Here is a 20,923-nt window from a genome sequence, read left to right on the forward strand (position 1 = left end):
TTGGCAAAATGCAGTGCCTTCACTAAATACCACAGCAGACCAGATGCCCAACTTTAGTTCCAGCCTATTTTTTCAGGTGTGGGAGATTCCTTTGTACTTCAAATGAGTGCTTGCCACAAGGTAGACAAGCAGTGTTTTAGCATGCAGCTTCCTTCTCAGTGAAGGGGGCATAAACATTTAAACAGATGCTGGAGGGACATGATTTAATACAAGTTTATAAACAATTAGAACGAGACTACAAACACTGTTCCAATTGAGAATGGATGGGCATCTCAACTCAGAGACCCAGGATGAGCAGAATTGGATTAGAAAGGGTTGAAGACAACTATGCAAGTTAAGTAAAGTTTTACTTAAAGGTCTGCACACTAAATAGCCAGATTGAGAATGCATGGTAGTATATAGATTGAAATTTTGACAAGACTGGGTATGAAGTCTGTGTCGGGAAGGTTAGTCATACCTGGTTCAGCCATAACCCAGATCAACATGGTCCTGCACATACCTCAGGAGGTAGAATTTTATCAGACTTACACAAATTTAACACATTCCATAAGGTTTGATGGAAACCAGAAACCAAAAACCACAGCTTGACTTTTTCAACCAATTGTCACAGGGATATCTTTGTACAACTGGACATTTCTAGGCAGTTCATTCTCCCCAAATCTAGTTAATTTGTCTACAGGCAATACGATTGGTGGTTTAGCTACCAAGTTACCAAATGTCAGCACATCAGTTTTAATTTGCATACCCCACATTTCAATTAGACTATATCCTTTACAGTTACCCTATTTCTGGTCCCAGAAACAGATTTGATGACCTTATCAGTTGTGAACAATCTAAAAAGACTGGACGTTAAATGTCTCTGTATTATGTAGTCTCTCTATTATGTAGTCTATCAAAACATCTGTACTCCCTGGTAGGCAGTACTTTAACATGGTTGTACACCAAGGCAATCTAATGCCAGGAGTAAAATCCTGGAAGCTAGCTCCCCTTATACAACTCAGCATGTCAAGTGGGTACAAGAATGAGTTACTTCAATGAGCTGCAATGTCATTACAGTGACTACAGCTGCCACCACTACAAATAAAGCAAATTGTGTGGCTACCATAGTTGAAGTGTCTACTCCTTAGGGTCTTAATGTGCTGTAGTGAGGTCCCCCCTCTCCCCAAGTGCTTCACAAGATGAAAAATTGTTAGAGGCCTGTTTGCAGTCCTCAAGTACCCATAACTCAAAATGGGGAAGTAAATGCTATAACCACTTGTCCCAACAGGGGACCCAGTAAAATACACTAGGCAGCAGGAGTTCTCTGCTGCCTTACTCAGGATTTAAGTTACTAGAACCACCTTCCAAAACAGCAGAAGTACAAATGTTCATTACCCCCCTCAATTACCAATAACCTCATATCATAGCAGCCTTCAGAAAACACAATACTGCCCCCCACAAACCTCCCAGTTCTACTACACAATGTTTTTTGCTACTGCAGCATTTTATTCTCCATACATCAGAAATGTTGGCAAATGTTTTTTTTTAAAAAGTTTGGTTTCAGTATGTAAAACTGACATACAAAACAATTTGCATGACTGATGCATTAATTCACATGTATGCAAACTTGCAACATTATCCTGTGCCCAATGACTTTGCTGGAACACCACAGGAAGCAAATTGTAAGGCATGGAATGCAAAGTTTCAAAACCCTGCAATTGCAGCAAAACAAGACAAACAACCTGACAAACCACAACAGCGTCATTACCCTCCAACATCTCATGCTAGCTTACAAATACAGCTTTTTAAATGAGCCTTCCAGTTTTCATATGGCTTGCATGAGGACTAGACTGGCATAAATGGAGATTCAAAAAACTAAATGCAGCTGCCTGCAGTCCATTTAGAAGCATTTACGGTGAACAATGGATGGCCCAGACTCATCATATTCTTGCTTGCTGATCCACATCTGCTGGAAAGTGGACAAAGATGCCAAAATGGAACCACCAATCCATACAGAATATTTACGTTCAGGTGGTGCAATGATCTATGGGAAAGAAAAATCACATTTTACAAATATAATCAAGTGTTCAAAGTTCTACTAGAAAACAGATGGTGCTTTGACATCTTTAGCAGCATGACATTTTATTCCTTTATGGCATGTTTACAGCTTAATCTCATTTACTACATTCAAGTTGATCAGATTTTTGCTATTAAGTTTTAACCAGAGCTGCCAAGGAAAACACTGGGTAGCATACTAGTGAAAATTTCCAGCTCGTTTGCCAAGAGTTATGCCACAATCCTTCAACGTATTAACAGCCAAACATGCAAAGACTTCACGGGTCCTTTTGTTGAATTCAGAACTAGCTTAGAGAGTAAGGAAGCTAGCTCATACTCCTTTTCTATTGCTTTGGCAGTACTGAGCCTTGCTCAAACTGTAGTGATGCATGCTAGCTGCAAAACAATGGGTTTCAGCAAAGTCTAGAGATTAAAGACTTCACTACATCTATTCTTAGACCAATGGTGTTAAAGGTCCCCATTACCTCTTATATACCTTTGTTGTAATGAAGGTTGACTGCTTCACAGCTTGCCTAGTCCTGTTCAAAAATATGCAACCTATAAAATGCAAGTAGTTTCATACCATTCAAGCTCAGGCCTGCTTAAGCACATTTCGAAAAGTTAAACCGACTTGAAAAACCAAAGCCTGGTTAGGTATACAGCTCTGAAGCAAACTAGTATCTATGCAGGAGCTAGTGTCCTCTGTACAGCAAGGTTCCCAATACACCATGCTGATGCCACTCTTAGTATAGAGGTCTTAAGATTAGGACCATGGCACCAGGGTTAAATTACAAATGCATCCCAAGCCCTTATACCCAGGAAGAGCCACCCTCAGTAACCCAGACAAACTGGGCACAATACCAAGAGCCATAGAACTGGATTTGCTAGGTATACCCAAGGTTAGATCATTTATACAGCCACCCAAAAAACTTCCAACTTGCTTAAGGGCCTACAATTAAGAGTTAGCATCGGTCACTCCATTAACAGCAGAGTGGAGTGTGCCAATAGCCTGTCAGTTTGGCTCAGAGCTCAGTACTTCGGACTAGGCTTTTCTTGAGACAGGAGTCCTTACGCAGCCAACAAAATACACGTCTCCAAGTACTTTTAGAGTCTGGGCCAAGTTGTCAGCATCATTCCTCCCAATGGAAAGGCATCCTAACTCACTCCAAAAGAGCTCAAAGTCTGCACTGTAGCTTCCAATGGGCAAGAGTTTAAATGTACTCCCATTTTCTTCATATCTGGAACCATAAGGGTTATAAGAGCAGAAGTTGCCAACCTGTCATCACAACTTTTTATAGTGCTAGTATTCAGGTTCCAAGTCTTCACAGTAACTTACTTGTACTTAATCTCAGCAACTATTCAAGTTATACATACTATCAGCAACATTTTGTTCAGCAGAGAGCTTCCATATGAGGCTAAAGGTCTTACCTGGTTGTGATTTAGAAAAATGAAAAATCTATATAAAATACCATAACTATTTCTGTACTAGATGTCAAAATATTAATACAGCAGAGTTTGGCATTGTGTAAGTTTTAAAGTGATTTTAAAACCTTGTACATAGCATGGTTTAGAATTTATGCAAATATGAATCAATATTTGACACCTACAGGTGCCAATTTACTGCAGATGCAACTGGAGAAGTCAGTGATTTAATGAGTTGCACGACAGTGGAATTATGCTTTTATTACTAAAGTCACTAAATCACAAGCCTCTACTAGAACCTCCCAAGATACCCAGCTGTGACTTGCAATTATATTGCTCAGGCCTGAAAGCTAGGGCAATGCTGCACTTGTTTCAGTAAAGTGTAACCATTATCAAATGGCAACACAGCTGCCTATCTGGAATATGGAGTAGGATGCAAGACCATCTTGAACGACTGGAGGGCAGGGCAGAGAATACAGCTAGTACACTGAAGTGTTCCTGGCTAGATGGGACAACAGTGGAGTCTAGCACTTGCAACTTAATTACCAAGGACAGAAGTAAATGGGTTTGAGAGAAGTTAGGGGCAGTCTGCAGATGCAAGTTCAAAATCAGATGAATGTGAAATCAGATGAATGTGACTGAAGTGCCCCACTACACACATGCAATTTAGTTAACATGCTGGGATGAAGCTCAGCCCAAATGACAGAACCTTAAGCTGACAGGGAGCAACCTTTGATGGTGTGGAATTGATATTTATGATCTAGTGTCCTCTGTGGCCCCTTTATCACAGCCTTAATATGCTTACCCTTGTCTGTAGCTTTCCTCCATCTGAACTGTGCTCTATTGGATCTGTACCTGCAAGACCATCTTCACTGCCTTTCTTAGGCAAGAGGGTCAGTAACCCAATTTCTTACATGGAATGTCATGGGCAATGTACTAGCCATATCAAGGTCCTGAACACCCTGTGACTTAACACCCCCCCCCCTGTGAATTGCCACAAGGACGAGACACTAGAAGTCTGAGATGACTGCTGACAAATCTGGCTTAAGCTCAAAAGGCCTGCAAGACCCTAGCCAGCACCAAGTCTCCAAGGTAACTGGTAGCCATTTTAGAGTCAAAATAGGAGTCCTGTAAAAAGTGACAAACATCCTGTTTAGCAAATCCCCTTATTGTCAGAGTTCCCAAAACTTTGATCACTTCCACAAACTAGGAGGCAGATTTCAGCCTTAGAGTGCAGAGCTGAACCTCTGGAAATCCTTTGCTTACCCAAACCAAGGATTACTGGTAGTGCTCAGAGGTCTTTGTGTAAGGCCTGAGCAACACCATGTGTAGCTTAGTTTTTTGGAAATACAGAAAGCTCAGAGCTACAAGTGGACCTGGACAAATCCTGCACCTTAATCAAGACACTCCCTACCAGACATGGTGTAATCTGGCAGGCTAATTACATAGCTTAATCTGGCAGGGAATTACTCCCATACAGACAATGACAATCTGCAGAGAAGTTTTGGCAGCCAAGAGTTGGCAGACATTTTCAAATGCACTGGATCAGCAGGAACAGCCCACAGCTAAATGCAGCACTAAACTGGTAACCAACCTAGCTTGGTAGGAAGGAGTGAGAATCCAGGTTTACTCAAGGCAGATTCAAAATACCTCCTTGGTTGGACAATTAGCACAACTAAACAGAGCACACCAGCAGATATTTGCAGAACAGAATCCCAGAACTGGCAAGTCCACAATAACTGGAAATTGACTGATCCCATCACTGCTTAACACCTAAAAAATGCAAATGCTTCATGGAGTGAGACTCCTAGGAGAGAGCACACAAGCTCATGGAGAGAATGAGGACATCCCCCCAGAAGATTTCACAATAGTTGGAAGCATTTTTTCAGCCTTAAACTCGCTCCAATGGAGCTCATGGAGTCTGCACTATTACTTCCAATGGGCAGAGCCCAAGCCTTTTCACATAATCAATGTCCTCATACCAAGTGTTAATATTGCTGGAACCATAGGGGTTATGAAAATGGTATGAATGAGTCTTAAACACAAACTATTCAGTGATAGTAGGTTCTAGGTCTTAGTCACACCGTAAGCACAGTAGTTATTACATGTATATTTTGTAAATTCTTACAATCTCACTCAAGTTACTTGAATATCTAGCTGAGCACTTTCACGAGGCCAAGTTACTTGGTAGAGATGTTTAGAAAAGTGAAAATTACATTAGTTATATCCATTACCTACACTAGACAGGTCAAATATTAATGCAGTTCAGTTTGCTACTATGTAAGCTTTAAGTTGAAATAGTTTAACCTTGTACATAGCATGGTTCTGTAACTATTGATGCAAATATGAAGCAATATTTGACACCCAGATGAGTCAGGAGTTAACTGCAGATGCACCTGATGGGGCACACAGATGTAATGAGTTGAGAATCACTTTGACAGTTACAATAGCAAAGTGTGGCAATGAGCCTAGAGGGAGCTAATGTGGTGCATTTTAGGCAGAGTTGCAGTCTGGACAACTGTATCATGCCTGTTGCCTTTATGGCATTAATCCCAATGCACATCCCAATGCACTTACTTTCTAAGGAACCATTCAGCTGTGGCACTTTGACTGCCACTCTTTTCATCACCCAACCCCCAAATGGGACACTTGCAAAACCAAGCTAGACAAGACTACACATTAGGTCTTTTGTAATGCTGACAGCAGTGTCACAGCCCTCCAATACTGAAAGCATTTAAGCCAGTATGCCAAGACTGTCAAGTACAAGAATGAGCATCTTACCCATTTCAACAGCCAAGGACAGACTGGATGGAGGTATAAGCCTGGACAATTATAGGAAAATACAAACACCGAAGTAAAGGGGCCCGTCATATTTTACAGAATCCTCAGTGGGACTACCTTAACATGAAAGGTACCATTGAGCACTAGGAGTTTAGGATTAAGCCATCACTTCAGTAATAGTGCATCAAGCCAGAAGCTAAACAGCCATCTGTAAAGATACTTGGATGGCCCAAGTTCAGGCTGAGGTGTTGGATGAGCAGGGAAACAGATGACGTTTGTGCAAAAATCTTAGACTTGTAATGATCTACTGAATTAGCCTTAGCACCTTGCCCCTATATTACACAAGGTGGGTATGCACAAAATGTAGCCCTCCATGTTTGACAATTCTTTAGTGTGCACAAGTAACTTTGAAAGTTCCATACCTCCTACCAAGAGCTTATAAGCATGCTGCCAGCTTTAGTAAGCAGTCACTTGGCCAAATTTAAAGAAATCACAAGCTGTTCATGGCTTTTAAGAACTTATCTGGCAGCAACAAGTGCTGTGTAGAAGAGGGAGACAACTACATTGGTCTCCAACAATGCCAGATGAAGCAAATTAAAGCAAACCGGTACTCTAGGCTTCCTGGGCCAAAACCAAACCTCAAACTGATTCATCCCACATTAGCAGTGGCTCATACTTTGTATGCCTGGACTCTGGAAAGGTTTTGAAATGTTTTGATTAGACCCCTTTCCTGTAGGGCTCCATCTGTCAAATTCACATAAAGTAAATTTAATCTGGAAGCTAGTGTGGTAGCTCAGACAATAAGCAGCGTTTAGTAGACATCCTAATGTTAGTACCCAATTACAAATAACCCAAATATTGCTTCCAGCAGCCATATATGTTAAGTGGTGCATGCCCTCTTGAATGTGCAAAGCATGAAGCAATACACTACCAATTAGAAAGACTTCATGTACGGCTCATGCTTGCTGGGATATGGAAAGCTCCACTGACTTGTGGCAACCTCCTTAAGATGCAACATTCACCTTTCAGTATTTATGTCAATGAAATGCTCGCCACAATTAATGCCCACTTGCCAAGCTTACTACCCTATTCAGTTAGAGTGAACACATTCAGCATGCATTTAATGCTAATTTTTAAAGTTGTATGGCAAGATCCACTGCATCTTTCAACTGTAGAAGTAAAAGCATACCTTTATTTTCATTGTACTGGGTGCCAGAGCAGTTATTTCCTTCTGCATTCGGTCTGCAATGCCAGGATACATAGTGGTACCACCAGACAATACTATGTTGGCATAAAGGTCCTTACGGATATCCACATCACACTTCATGATTGAATTGTAGGTGGTCTCGTGAATGCCACAAGATTCCATACCTTTAAGAGGAAAAAAAAAAACAGGTCAGGCAAAGGTTAAGACTGGTTCAATTACAATGCAAGTAATTCAAAAACTGCAAACAAATGCATGAACTACAACTTGAGAACCAAAGTGCAAATACAGGTTCTTGTTTGCCTCCACACTTAACTTGTGTTTTACAACCATTACAAGATTCTACCACTGAACCACAACTGCAGCACACTCCCCATAAACTATGGGGACTCAGTATTTTGGCCTACTGAGTTTTTTGCAAAGTACCTTTCAATGAATATGATTGACTTTTAATAACTCACCCAAGAAAGATGGCTGGAACATTGCCTCTGGACACCTGAATCTCTCATTTCCAATGGTGATCACTTGGCCATCAGGCAGTTCATAGCTTTTCTCTAGTGAGGAGGAGGATGCAGCAGTAGCCATCTCCTGCTCAAAATCCAGAGCAACATAACACAGCTTTTCCTTTATATCTCTCACTATTTCTCTTTCTGCTGTTGTGGTGAAGCTGTAGCCTCTTTCTGTGAGGATCTTCATGAGGTAGTCTGTCAAGTCACGGCCAGCTAAATCTAAACGAAGGATTGCATGGGGTAAAGCATAACCTTCATAAATGGGCACAGTATGAGAAACACCATCACCAGAGTCCATAACGATACCAGTTGTTCGACCAGAGGCATACAGGGACAACACAGCCTGGATAGCAACATACATGGCTGGGGTGTTGAAAGTTTCAAACATGATCTAGAAGAGATTAAACATACTTAGCATATTTTCACCACCACATGAACAGGAAGAAGTTTAAGAATACAAAAAGTGAAGAAACCTTGAGGCTTCAAGAAGCAGAAATGCCAGAACAGGTAGAGCCCTGAAAATATCAGAAAAGAAAGCTGAATAAAAAGAATGTTAAAGGGAAAGATGGAAACAGTGCTCAGCAATATGTACTTTACATACCTGTGTCATCTTTTCTCTGTTAGCCTTGGGGTTCAGGGGGGCCTCTGTAAGCAGGACAGGGTGCTCCTCTGGAGCAACACGGAGCTCATTGTAGAAGGTGTGATGCCAGATTTTCTCCATGTCATCCCAGTTGGTTACAATACCATGCTCAATAGGGTACTTCAGGGTCAAAATACCCCTCTTGCTCTGCGCTTCATCACCTACATAACTGTCTTTTTGCCCCATACCAACCATAACACCCTGCAAATGAACACATTACATAATCAAAAGGCCATCAAGTATGCTCCTTCAAACACCAAAATCCTCTACAATACATCTGCCCCACATTGCAAATTAATGAAAGTTACCATGAAAGTACTGCCATTAAATTCTCTAATCCCCCATACTAAGCACAAGTAAATTCCAGACAAAGCAGAATGCTCACAGCTTCTGTCTTTACAGACTAGCAGATAGAGAACCAAAGCAATGTACACCTGAAAAATCAGAAGCTTGACAAGTATAGCATAGTTGAAGGCAAATCAATACCCGGATTGATTACAGGAAGGGCAGGGCAAGGGATGCCAAAATTGGGGAAGAGCAGCCTATGGAAAGCAAACCTTCCATTTTAATGGATCAGGATTGGAGTCTCAAAAAAAGTGAATGGAAAAGTAACTTTGCAACCAAGCAGCTAGTGGACAAGAAAGCCAAAGTTCACAATCCTGCCCAAACTTGGTTTTAGGGCATGCAAGCTCATTTAGACAACTTGTTACGTAAAGGTCAGCAAAATGCAGGCTACATATTTTGAAGCCATTTTATAGTTCAGCTCCATGCTCAGCATCACCAATACTGCAGACTTGACTGAGATTTCATGCCTTATTTGAAGACCTGGAACAGAAGGGAGTAGAGCACAGAGGGCTGGCACAAAGGGAATGTGATTCTACCTTAAAGACCACAATTCTATCCACTTGCTAAGCCCCGCAAAGAAATCGATTTTGACAAAGCACAAAGTGACTAGACATCAGCAGTCTGTTGATGCAGTGCATATTCAGATAACTAGCTGTTTTGATCAGCCTGGGAGGGAAACTGTTCTTGTAGCAAGGGGAAGACAACTACTGCAAAGGTTTGCAAGGACAACTTGGCAGGTGATAAAGCAGGGAAGCAAAAAAAATGACTGCTTTTACACACCAGCAGTCATAACTAGTAAACTGTTGTGGAAGATGCAATGCCAGCAGTTCAGTACAGCATGTTTGCCCACATCCCATCATGCTAGCCTGACTTCTGCAGTGTCTAGGGCTTTCACTTTGCTCAAGTCAGAGAAACACGAAATCTGCAACTTAAGTTAGAGGGTCCCCACAAGCCAGTTGGCACCAGCTCTTCCACAATTTGCTGAAAGTCCAGAAAAAAGTTTGAGTTCCACGACAAGAGTACAACACTAAGTGAGTGCTTTCACAATCTGCCCAGATCGCTTCTTCAGACAGTTACAAAGTGACAACTGCAGTACATTACATATAAAAAACATTGGCCATCAACACATTAAAAGCAATTAGTATATCTTTTTGCTAAGGGCATGTCAATATAGTATGAATAAAACAAATGTTTTAAAAAGCTTTCAATGCCTGTGCTTTAGAAGGGTTTTGAGGGACACCATCATTAATGCCTAGGGGTTTACCTGCATTCAGTTTATCCATTTTTGTTCTAGTTCTTCCATCCCATCAAATTTCCCACTCTTGGTCCTTCATTACTAATTTCTAACAAAAAATTTGAAGACATGATGCAACATCTTAAGGTATACAAGGGCATTGGCTTCACAGCTACAATCTGTTCCAATACACATTCTTTCAACATCCTATTTGTTTTACCTATATGAGCTTTACATATTTGACAAAAATATACGATGATTTTTAGTTCTACAATCTGCATAGAAACTTGCATCCATTTTAAATTCTCAGGATGAACAAAGGTAGAACATGAAAAAAATATATTTACAGGCTGTGCATCTCCTACATTGATAGGTCTGTCCCCTTCTCTGTGAATGGCAGTTGTGCTATAAACCCATCTTGTACTAGACATTAAATCCTTATGTTGAGAAATGTATACATCATGTTTTCAAATTTGTTAGAAGTTAAAGGACCAACAGGGAGAGATTTGATTAATAGGACAGAACTGGAACAAAAGTGTATAAACTGAACACAGAAACCCCCAGGCATCAATGATGCAGTACCCCCAGGCATTAATGCAGTGTCCCTCAAACCCTTCCTCAAAGCATAGGCATTGAAAAATTTAAATGAGTTTTATTCATACTATATATTGACATGCCCTTAAGATATACTAATTGCTTTTATGATCAATGTTTTTTGTAATGTACTGCAGTTAACAGGCCTGAAGCAGCGATCTGGGCAGATATTGAAAGTGTTACACTTGTTGTGGAACTCTGCAACTTCTTTTCTGACATTTATACTTGTTGCTAGAGTTTACTCAGTACTCCCCATTTGTTCATATGCTGAAAGTGACTAATGGTAGGAGCTTTGTGCTCCTTTTCCACATGTGCTTTTACTCAGGCCTGAAAACCAAAAGATCCTCATTTCCTCAAAGGAAATTAAGGTGCCCCAAGCACCAGTTAACTAGCTGTCTGAGTGCCAGACTAATGCACATGAAGGCTTAACCAATGCAAAGGCCTGCCAGCCAGTAGTACATTAGGTTCTGCAACAATCCTACAACAGGATTCATCTGCTACAATGCAGTCTGGCTTGGGACAGCTACCAGAAAATCCCACTCCTTATACAGGCCAGAGAATATTGCTTTTCAGAACAAGAGCCACGTCAGCTCTCCCAAGGGATTCTGTAGGCAGAAAGTTCCCAAGATGGCTGGGTAGACAGATAGCAACCTCCTCCACAGGATGGGTTGACTAACCACCCCTTTCACATTTAAGGATCGGTATGCAGGTGTCACCTTTGGGTGGTTCTACAGAACCACCAGGCACTTTCTTGCACAATGTCCCAACCTTAATGAGTTGGGATCTTGGGTGGGGGTTCAATACCATGGACTCAACTGGCAGGGGAATGGGCTCCACTCCTATATACAGATCAGAATTCATGCCAAAGTTTTCTAAATCTAGGGGAAGTACTTACAGGGGAAGTGTCAGGTTTCCTTTGAGCCCTCATGAGCTGCAACCACCTCGTCATATTAGTCTCCACCTTGCCTGAAGTACTTGAGCTGCCAAGTGAGGGCACCTCCGCTCCAAAACAAACTGGTTACTACCTAGTAAGGCTGAAAATCAAATAGGGCAGCACATGGCATGCAAATTCAAGCCATGGAAAAGTAGAGTTCTCATTCATGGGTTTGAGACATCACTTTATACCACAAGGGGACTACACATACTTTCAAGTTTGTGTGCACACGTGCCCACAGCAGAGAGGAAAGTTAGAAATAGCCCACAAAAAACTGTTCTGTGCCACACAAAATTAGTCTGAAGTGGTTTCTACAGAATTTGAAGGCATAACATATGGGAAGGCTAGGCACTGTGGCAACTTACAGGTCTCTAGAAGCCTTGGAAACTGGAGGTGTGGCTTGCCAACTGCTTCAGGTTTCCTTCCACCAGCCACCTAAAAAGGCATGTAGGTGAGCTGCCAAACATACAAGCTACCAAGCCAGGTAGCTGTGCATACCAAGCAATAGTCTGGCACCCCACTTTGTAAAATAGTGGGGTTAACTTAAAATCATGTATCCCAGCAGCCAACCACTGGCTATGAAAGTGGTAGACCAGAGTTAATCTCACTTAGGGGGCTACATATGCACTCTGGTTTACTAGGCATACACATAAAGTTAAACTGTAGTAGGGTGATACCAACAGCTGCTTAAAGACCTGTAAGTCACTTGTAGCACATTGAAAACAATGACCATAGGGGACAAAAACAGTGCATACTGTGCAGAAGTGTTACCCATCAAGCATTTACTCCCTGCCCTCATGTCCAAACAAGCCCAACATACATCTGTACCCACATGCATGCTACAATACAGCTGAAAGTAGATTCTTTACTGCAAATGCATTGGAGCTCAAGCTACCTAAAAATCTAAACCAGGCTACAAATTCAGACCACCTGTCCCATGCAGTATCAAAACTGCAGTCAGCTGGCAAGTGTACAGGTCTAGTGACACCCTGGCTTGAAAAAAAGCCTCATCTGAATATGGCCTTCATTCTGCAACCATATGCTTGGTGAATATCACAGGCAAAAAAGCTAGACTTTGAACCAGCCAACTACCGCACTGCAAATTCCACTTAAACATGGGTTTTGACAAAGTACCAGACAGACATCTGGACAGCGCTAGAGCTCAATTCTTAGATCTTTCATAAAATGCAGATTAGAGAAATTTTTGAGTGAGGCCAAGAGCCTCAAAGCAGTCAGACTGGACCAGTAGCATAGTGAAGTAAAGCCAGTAAAAGGAATCATCTTTCATTAGATGATCAGTCCCAAAAGTTTTGGGGAGAAGACATGAACCCCCAAATGTAAAGTTTCAGAAACTTTACAAGTCCAGAACTTTATGGGCAATGGCTCAAACTTTAATGCTTTAGTGAGAAGGTGCAAGCTACACTAGTTATGGCAATGGCTGAGAGTGCACTGAAGCCCATTATCCTTGTAGCTACCATCTGTGCAGCCATGTACAAAGACGTACAAAACTTTCTTGTACAGCACATGTCTTGCACCGGCATCCTTGCCTCATGCCACAAGTCACTCCACCCCCCCCCTTGTGCACATCTTAAACTATTTGGACAAGATTGGCCAGGCCAACTCAAGTCAATTTTAGGTGGCACTGATTGGCCAGGAAGCCTCCCAGTCAATTTTAGGTGGCACCTGATCACTTAGTACAGAAAATACTAATTGGTAGCATGCACTTGTGCTTAAGGACCTGTCTGAGGGTTTAACTACTGGAGTATTTATTCCAATTTATGCCCCAAATTAGAAGTGGTTCATTCTAAAAGTTCACATCCATTATACAGACTTCATAATTCAGAGCTTGCACTTTGCCACAGTATGCAGTGCACAGACTCACCCCAGTAATGTGATGTTGGGCGCACCACAATACATGCATGAAGGTGCCCCAAGTCTAAGATTACCAGACAACTGGAGAAACTAAACTTTCAGGGCCATGGTTTAAGAAAATAGCACCAGCTGACTGGTCACCAATCAAATATAAAGAAAAACAGGCTGAGCCAGTCACCATGGGCGATATAAATCCACTTTAATTGGAGACAAAAAGTGCTTTCACGATCCTCTCGACCTCTTCAGACTCTAAATCCTTTCATACACAAGTGAATGGCAGTAGTGATTGTAAACTTTGATTCCCCCATACTTTAGCAGTGACATTAGCTTTTTTGTGAAGTATTTAAAAGAAATTGGAATATCTTGAAAACTATGAGACCTGGATGGTTTTATAGAAGATGCACCTAGTTTTGCTTTTAAAAATAAGCGATCCCTTAAACGTCAACTGCTATGGCAACAGGAGTAATGGACTGAATTTCTGAAAAAGGCACTTGTGCAGAACTGTTCAGCACGCAAGTATATTCATTCATGTACCACATATATCCACCCCGATCTGCACTTTGAATTACAAGCTAGGCAGCATGCTGACTGCAGAATAGTGCATTTTGCTTTCTGCATAATATGCAATGCTTGTGAATGGGTGTTCCTTCGTTGAAGGTTGTGCATTGGGCCCACCAAGCCAGCATGTAAAAATCTGCCAATCATTAGCGGACCAGAGTTCTGCTGTGGCAACCCCTAACCAGGAAAAGAAACTATATAGGAAAGACTAATGCTAAAGGAACGCATACAGCACTAGAGATTTTCAATAAAAAGGAAACATTCTCTTAAGCATGTAGAAAAAAGCAGACAGCATTCCTTTAAATTTATTGTTTGAGATTCTGCAAGGAGTGAGGGATGGGGACAAAAAACAGGACTGAGCTTGCACAGCAAAGACGGATACTCTGAATGCACATACTTCTTCAGGGATTAGTGAGGCAGTGTCCCTGAAACCCTTTTTAAAAGCTAGGACACAAGCATTAATGAATTAGACAAATATTTTTTGCTATACTTTATTTTTGCTATTTTTAAATGAAGTCTTTAACATGCATAATTGAATTGATGTTCTTAGTGTATAAAAGTAGGTGTATGAAAGGATTGAGTCTGATTAAGCAGTAGAGGATCGTGAGAGCGCTTATTTTGCCTCTACAATTAGTGGATTTATGTCTACAAACGAACAAACTGATAACACAATACAAGTGAAAAGCCACCAACCGGTATGTATTGAAAATGTATTCAAACAAAAACGTACTTCAATTGGATTTATAGCAGCCATGGTTTAACAAGTCTGCAAAGCAGAAGATAAAGGTAAGCAGCATTTGTGTCGGGATACCACAACGTACATCACCAGCAAATCACTAATGCTTCCATATTGCATAGCCAAATACCGCCACCTATTTAAATGCATCAAAATCCTGCAAAACAAACCTGGTGTCTTGGGCGACCAACAATGGAAGGGAACACAGCTCGAGGGGCATCATCTCCAGCAAAGCCAGCTTTGCACATACCAGAGCCATTGTCAATGACAAGTGCAGCAACTTCGTCTTCTGTCATTTTACCTAGAAAAGGAAAACATGTTATAAAAACTACGTTCTCCATCAGTTTTCAAAACTCTACTGTGGGCATCTTTACTAAACCATAACCGGCAGACAATGCCCAAACGGCTGCAAGACTACATATACAAAATCACTACTTCCACATACACAGGTCCTAGTAATAGTCAGGTTTCTTACCTTCAAAACCTAAAGTTGAAAGAGCAACCTAGCATGCACTGAATCTGTCACAGAACTTTTATACCAGTAATTTCCCACAAATATAAAAGGCACAATTAATGAATGCTGCGAGGCAAGACAGTCTAGGAAATTCCAGGCATGCAGTTCAGGACAGCAAATTCTGCTCGGGATTTAAACTTTCTAAAAATGAAAATTTTGCACGTTAGAAACCACTTCAGCACACCATATCAAATACTCCTGAGTGCAGGTTATTCTAGCTCAGAAAACATCTTATGATTAATTCTACTATTGCAATCCATTTCCTATGCTAAAATTTTAAGGGATCTAGTGCAGGCAGCAGCAATTCTAGACAGCTTGGGAAAAACCTGGACAGTAGCACCCCCCCTTTTAAACTCAAGCTAAAATGGTCAGACTGCTAGTACTGTCACATGATTAGCATATTACCTTTTTTCTGGCTACAGTTCAAAGTTAAGATACTAAATATGGACAATGCTGCTCAAGCAGCATCCCTTGTCAATTCAGTTCAGCTTGAAAGGCAAAACAATGCCACAGAATGAGGACCAAACTGGCATGTCAAAAATAGATAGAATGGATTGCAGAGTTTAAGGAACTTGAATAGCGAATAGCAAATAGAGGGGAAAGGGATTTAACAGCTCTTAGGTGGGCTGCATAGCACAAGTTACGACTCAAGCTTCCAAGAGAATTACCTGTACAAGCTATCAACTGCTAGCACATTAAGAGCACCAATAAGCCACCACTAATACTTTGTTTAAAGGCTAGCATTCCAGAAAGGAATGCATCAATGATTGTCTGCTGACAGAAGGAAAGTCAAAAGCCTAAAACAGCAATGCTGTCTATAGACATAAGCATAGAAAACAACTTCTGCCAGCATTTACTGCAGCACAGAAAATGCCATTTGAAATTTAAGACTACTGTATTCCAACACCACAAACTTATGCAGGCACTACTGAAAGGCCAGTACAAGTAGACTTATTGGGAGGGGGTGTGGCAGCACACTAGTACCACTACTGATTTGTGACAATACCAGTGTTGAGCAAGTTAAACATGCCCAAGTTTCAATTAACATATTCCACTCAACCCAAACCACACTACTCTTATAAGCAAATCTGAAATACATACAAGCCACCCAGATTAACTACATTAGCAAGATGGGATTTTGTTGAATTTAGTATCTTACTAATGCAAGATGAATGTGTTGGGTCATTGTCCGACGTTGGACCTACACAGCAAAACTGTACAGCACAAAGATTAAAGTTATAAACTGCATCTACCATACTGGTAACACGAAATTTGCACAATTCAAAGGCGTGTTTGTTAAGTTTGTTCCCTAGCCCCACTAAAATGTTCTTGCACAACTAAAAATACAAACAGGGTACACAAGTGTGCACAAATAGCTCACTAGCATTGCTGTTAACCAGTGAGGGCTGAAACCAGAAAAAAGCTCGTGAGACAAGCATACTTCCTAGGGTTTAACATCTTGTCAAGTACATTTCACCCTCTCCTCCAAAAAGGAGGAGTTAGGATGGATTTAAGAGGAACAAAACTAAAATTTGAAAGAATCAAAGGAGTCCCTGAAAAATCAGGGGCAGTTGGGAGTTACGGCACTGGCCACAAAACAGTGGAATCCTGCAGCCATCTGTACCCCCACCATTTTACTTGTGGCTTCTAGAGTCATCCAGACCAGAAGCGTTAACGCTTTCCCCAGCTATTCTAGCTGAACCCATTCCGTTCGAACACCTAGACAGTAGGCCTGAAATCGGGCTCAGACCCAAACTCCCTGCTTTAAGAGGCTGTGAATGTCTAACATATTACTCATGTAACAATAAAGTGTCCCAGATTCTGTTGAGGTTTATTCTCAAGTCGAGAGCTACATCAGCCCCCCCTTTTTTTTTAAAGTGACAAAAACAGTAAAGTATCCGCCATTAAAGCTACGGACGTATCAGTGCTTTTGATTCGGGCCAGGGAAATTAGAGTCTTTGTACAGTAAGGTTACCACCTGTCCAACTTTACGAGGGACAGTTACTCTTTGGGCAGTTGCGTCCTGCTAAAAAAAAAGTAAAAATGGGAAATGTCCTGAGATTTTAGGACAAAATTTCCTATATTTTAAATAGTCGCATAACAGTTATGCTGTATACAGAACTAAAATGCTACAAGAATAAATCTGATGTTTGTACCAAAAATGTCCCACTATTGTATAGTTCCATAACATGCGTTTGTACAAGAGCGTCATTGACATTAACGCAATATGTACACATACAGACACTATCTCAATGCAAGTACAGCTTCCGTTATTCCTGCCCCAAGCACTCCCCACCCTATTTCAGGTTTGAATTTCCCCTCCACTGCGTCACAACCCAACTACCAATTAACTGGTTTATCTCCATATAAGGAGACAAAAGCTACAAGTAATACACCACGGTACTAGAGGACCAAGGGATGGTACTTTAAACAAAAAAAAAGGAAGTACATCTACAGTAAGAGAGATTATCGACACTGTTAGAAATCAAAGCCGCACCGTACCTAACTCCATGGTCTCCAGAGTTCACACACTACGAAGTACATCTATGTCAAAATGTACAAGACAACGCCCATTGAGGGGAAGTACGCAGTAAATACTGAAGTCTAAAGCAACATATTCCCCACACAAAAAGGCGCCTTTACTCCCCATACATCTCAGCTCGCACTTGGCAACCGGCCAGTTTTGCTTCATAAAAATTAGACGTATGTGAATTTGTAGTGCTACGACCCCCAAAATAAAAATAAAACTAGAACATAAACTGCTTACAATTATATACCACTAAAACGAGGCGCCACGTTATTATTGAACCCTGCAGGTCCCATACGAAACATGCATCCAAACCACTGGCGTAATGCTTCGCCCTTCAGCCACATCATAGCTTAATACACAAAGCTATCGATCCTAATGCCTTTGTCCCATTAACTTTAATACGCTTTCCGGGAATATCCATTCCCCTTACTATCGTTACTGCAGAATGATTAAGTCCTGCGGAACACAGGAAACAACATGCTCTCAATCTAACGGAATCCTACAATTTAGGAAACCAGTTATAAGCCACTGCTATCGTCTTCTCACCTTATCAGCATCATTAATCTGTATTAGAAGACAAGGACCAAACAATTATCCATCCACATTTACCTGTGTAGTAAGAAGCCTAAGCAGACAAAACACCTAAATCCACCGTCTGAGATGTAACTATTAGCCGTGTGGTATTTTTTCTCTTGCGTCCCGCTTTCTTATAGCTGCCGACCGGATCTTTGCGAGCTTTGCAGCGCGAGCTACAAGCTGATTGGCTCAGCAGGACACTGGGCCTGTCATCACAGAGAAGAACAACTGAACCGGAAGCCAGTAGTACCGTTATTTGCTTGCCTCTAGATGTAGTCGCACTATACTACTTTGAAGGGTGTGCCCATAGAACTAAGAAGAATACCCTTACTTAAATAATATAGCGCCAAATGAAAATCTGTTTTATACACATAGTACTGTGTTTAAATTTTGTTAATGTCCGAACATTAGTAATAAGTACCATTTACTTGTGATTTTATTTTGTAAAGTGTTATAAACTGAAACAAATACAAGTAAGACATCATAATCGCACACAATTTATCATCAGTTTTTAGACAATGGATATGCAGTAGAGAAAAGTAGTCTGAACCACGTGTTATGGGAATTGCTGATTTTACGGCTTTTATTTAGATTTAATGGATGTTTAAAAAATTCTGACCCTTAATGTTTAATAACGTAGTATGATAGTGTTACTAGCTTCCGCGAAATATCTAAATGCACACACAATCTGTAATAGAAAATGAACCAGTTAAAAAAAGTAAGGTTCTCGTTTTCAGTTCATCTTAATTTGGCTGTGCATCCTGTTTCGCTAGAGACTGCTCAATAACATGTTTTGCTCTCCGTCCCTTATTTGAAGATATAATCAAATACGTACACAACCATTGTGTAAACTGAGACTTTAAAATAGCCCACCAAGGCACAGTGAAATGTTAATTCCAACACAGACTAATAGTCTTTGTTTTATTTTCCTTTTATCTAAGAATATGCCCTACCCCTTCATTGATGATTTACAAAGCTTTACAACAGTGTCTCAATGAGACTAAAGAAAGCAGTTTACACTACTTTACAGCCTACCTATGACTGTTATATTTGTTACTGTTTCAGTATTTCCAAACCAAAATGTCGGGTCTAACAACATTTTCTAAAATATGCAGTGACTTCTCTTGTAAGAAACAGTCTTCCGGATTAGCACAACAGTTTGAATAGTAGTTACTCCAAGTCGAGCAGGATATATTCGTTGTCCGTTTTACAAAGCGTTATTCTACATGTGTCTTTACATATTGTAATCGTCGGAATATCTCCATTAATTTACAGAAGCTTCCCAAATATTGACCAAGACTGGAAAAATGACAAGCGCAGAGCTCACCATTGAAGTTAACAAGATGCTGTGCTTGTTTAGCATTTTGTTAATCAGGTTAACTTCCACAATGTCCAGGGGATTAAGTTCTGAGGCAACCCTGAGAGCATCATTTATTGTATACTTGCAGAGAGGACACCATTTGCAAATATAGGGCTTAATTATACTTAGTAAAGCCAGTTACTTTGTAGTACAAACTGTTTTGGTTGTGCACCTTATAAAATGTTGGTTAATCAAGTTTCCCAATGTTTAATAAGACAAAAAAAAAAGTTAAGAGTGGCAGAGGAAATGAAGGAAAATGGATTTTTAACGCTGGTTAAGGTATCCCAAGGGTTTAGCATCATATCAACATTGCTTTTCAGCTTATGTTGTGTCTACAATTGTCTAAATGAATGCCTTTAACAAACAGATGCAATATTGCTAATCTAAAAACTGTATTTTTAAAAGTTTTTGGGAGAAACTGAAAATGTTATTTACATTTATTAAGCACAGGGGCAGCATTTTTGAGAGATGTGTCCAGTTTTAAGTGATAGTTTTTTTTTTTTGGGGGGGGGGGGGTAGCACTAAGTACCCCTGAGTACAAAATGGAATTTCCTTGCTACACCCCTGAGGTATCCACCTCTCAACTGCCCGTAGCACTTTCAACCAATCAGGGACAAATCAAGAAAGAACCCGGGAGAATCAGGAACACTTTTAAAATATCAGTACTATTAACTTCTTGAGATATTGACAGAATAAAAGAACAGGTTTATAGGTAAGTACTAGGCTAATAACATCAGGGGACCTTTTTAACTCTAGCCTTGCCTCTTAAGGTGAGGATCAAACCCTATACTTTGTGTCTATAAGGTAAACATCTTAACCATTATGCCAAACTTCCAACCCAAATGTGAGAATTACACTCTGTACCTTATGTCTGTAAGGTAAACACTTTAACCATTATGACAGCCCCTATAATAATAATTTGAATTAATATACTTTTTCTGAAGTAAAATAAATCTATAATTATTATAATAAGTCCAATTCACCACATTTTCTCCAAAAATTCACTAGTTTTAGAAGGGATTAAGAGAGACTGAACTAATTTTTGAGTCAAAATTGGAATGTCCATGAAAATCAGAGACA

General features: G+C 40.6%; 1 protein-coding gene across 1 annotated transcript; it reads right to left on the reverse strand.

Annotated features, from left to right (window-relative positions):
• Positions 1-1,462: 1,462 nt before the first annotated feature.
• On the reverse strand, positions 1,463-18,658 carry LOC122812975 (actin, cytoplasmic 1-like). The gene is made up of 6 exons (XM_044085067.1): positions 18,517-18,658; positions 15,034-15,164; positions 8,552-8,791; positions 7,903-8,341; positions 7,427-7,608; positions 1,463-2,023 (listed from the first exon to the last, which is right to left on the reverse strand). The coding sequence occupies exons 2-6, from the start codon at positions 15,157-15,159 to the stop codon at positions 1,880-1,882; spliced, it is 1,131 nt and encodes a 376-aa protein (XP_043941002.1). The 5' UTR covers positions 15,160-15,164; positions 18,517-18,658; the 3' UTR covers positions 1,463-1,879.
• Between the last annotated feature and the right edge of the window lie 2,265 nt (positions 18,659-20,923).

The sequence above is a fragment of the Protopterus annectens genome, chromosome 10.part0 (assembly GCF_019279795.1).
Source record: "Protopterus annectens isolate FY-2018-M chromosome 10.part0, PAN1.0, whole genome shotgun sequence".
Taxonomy (NCBI): Eukaryota; Metazoa; Chordata; order Ceratodontiformes; family Protopteridae; genus Protopterus; species Protopterus annectens.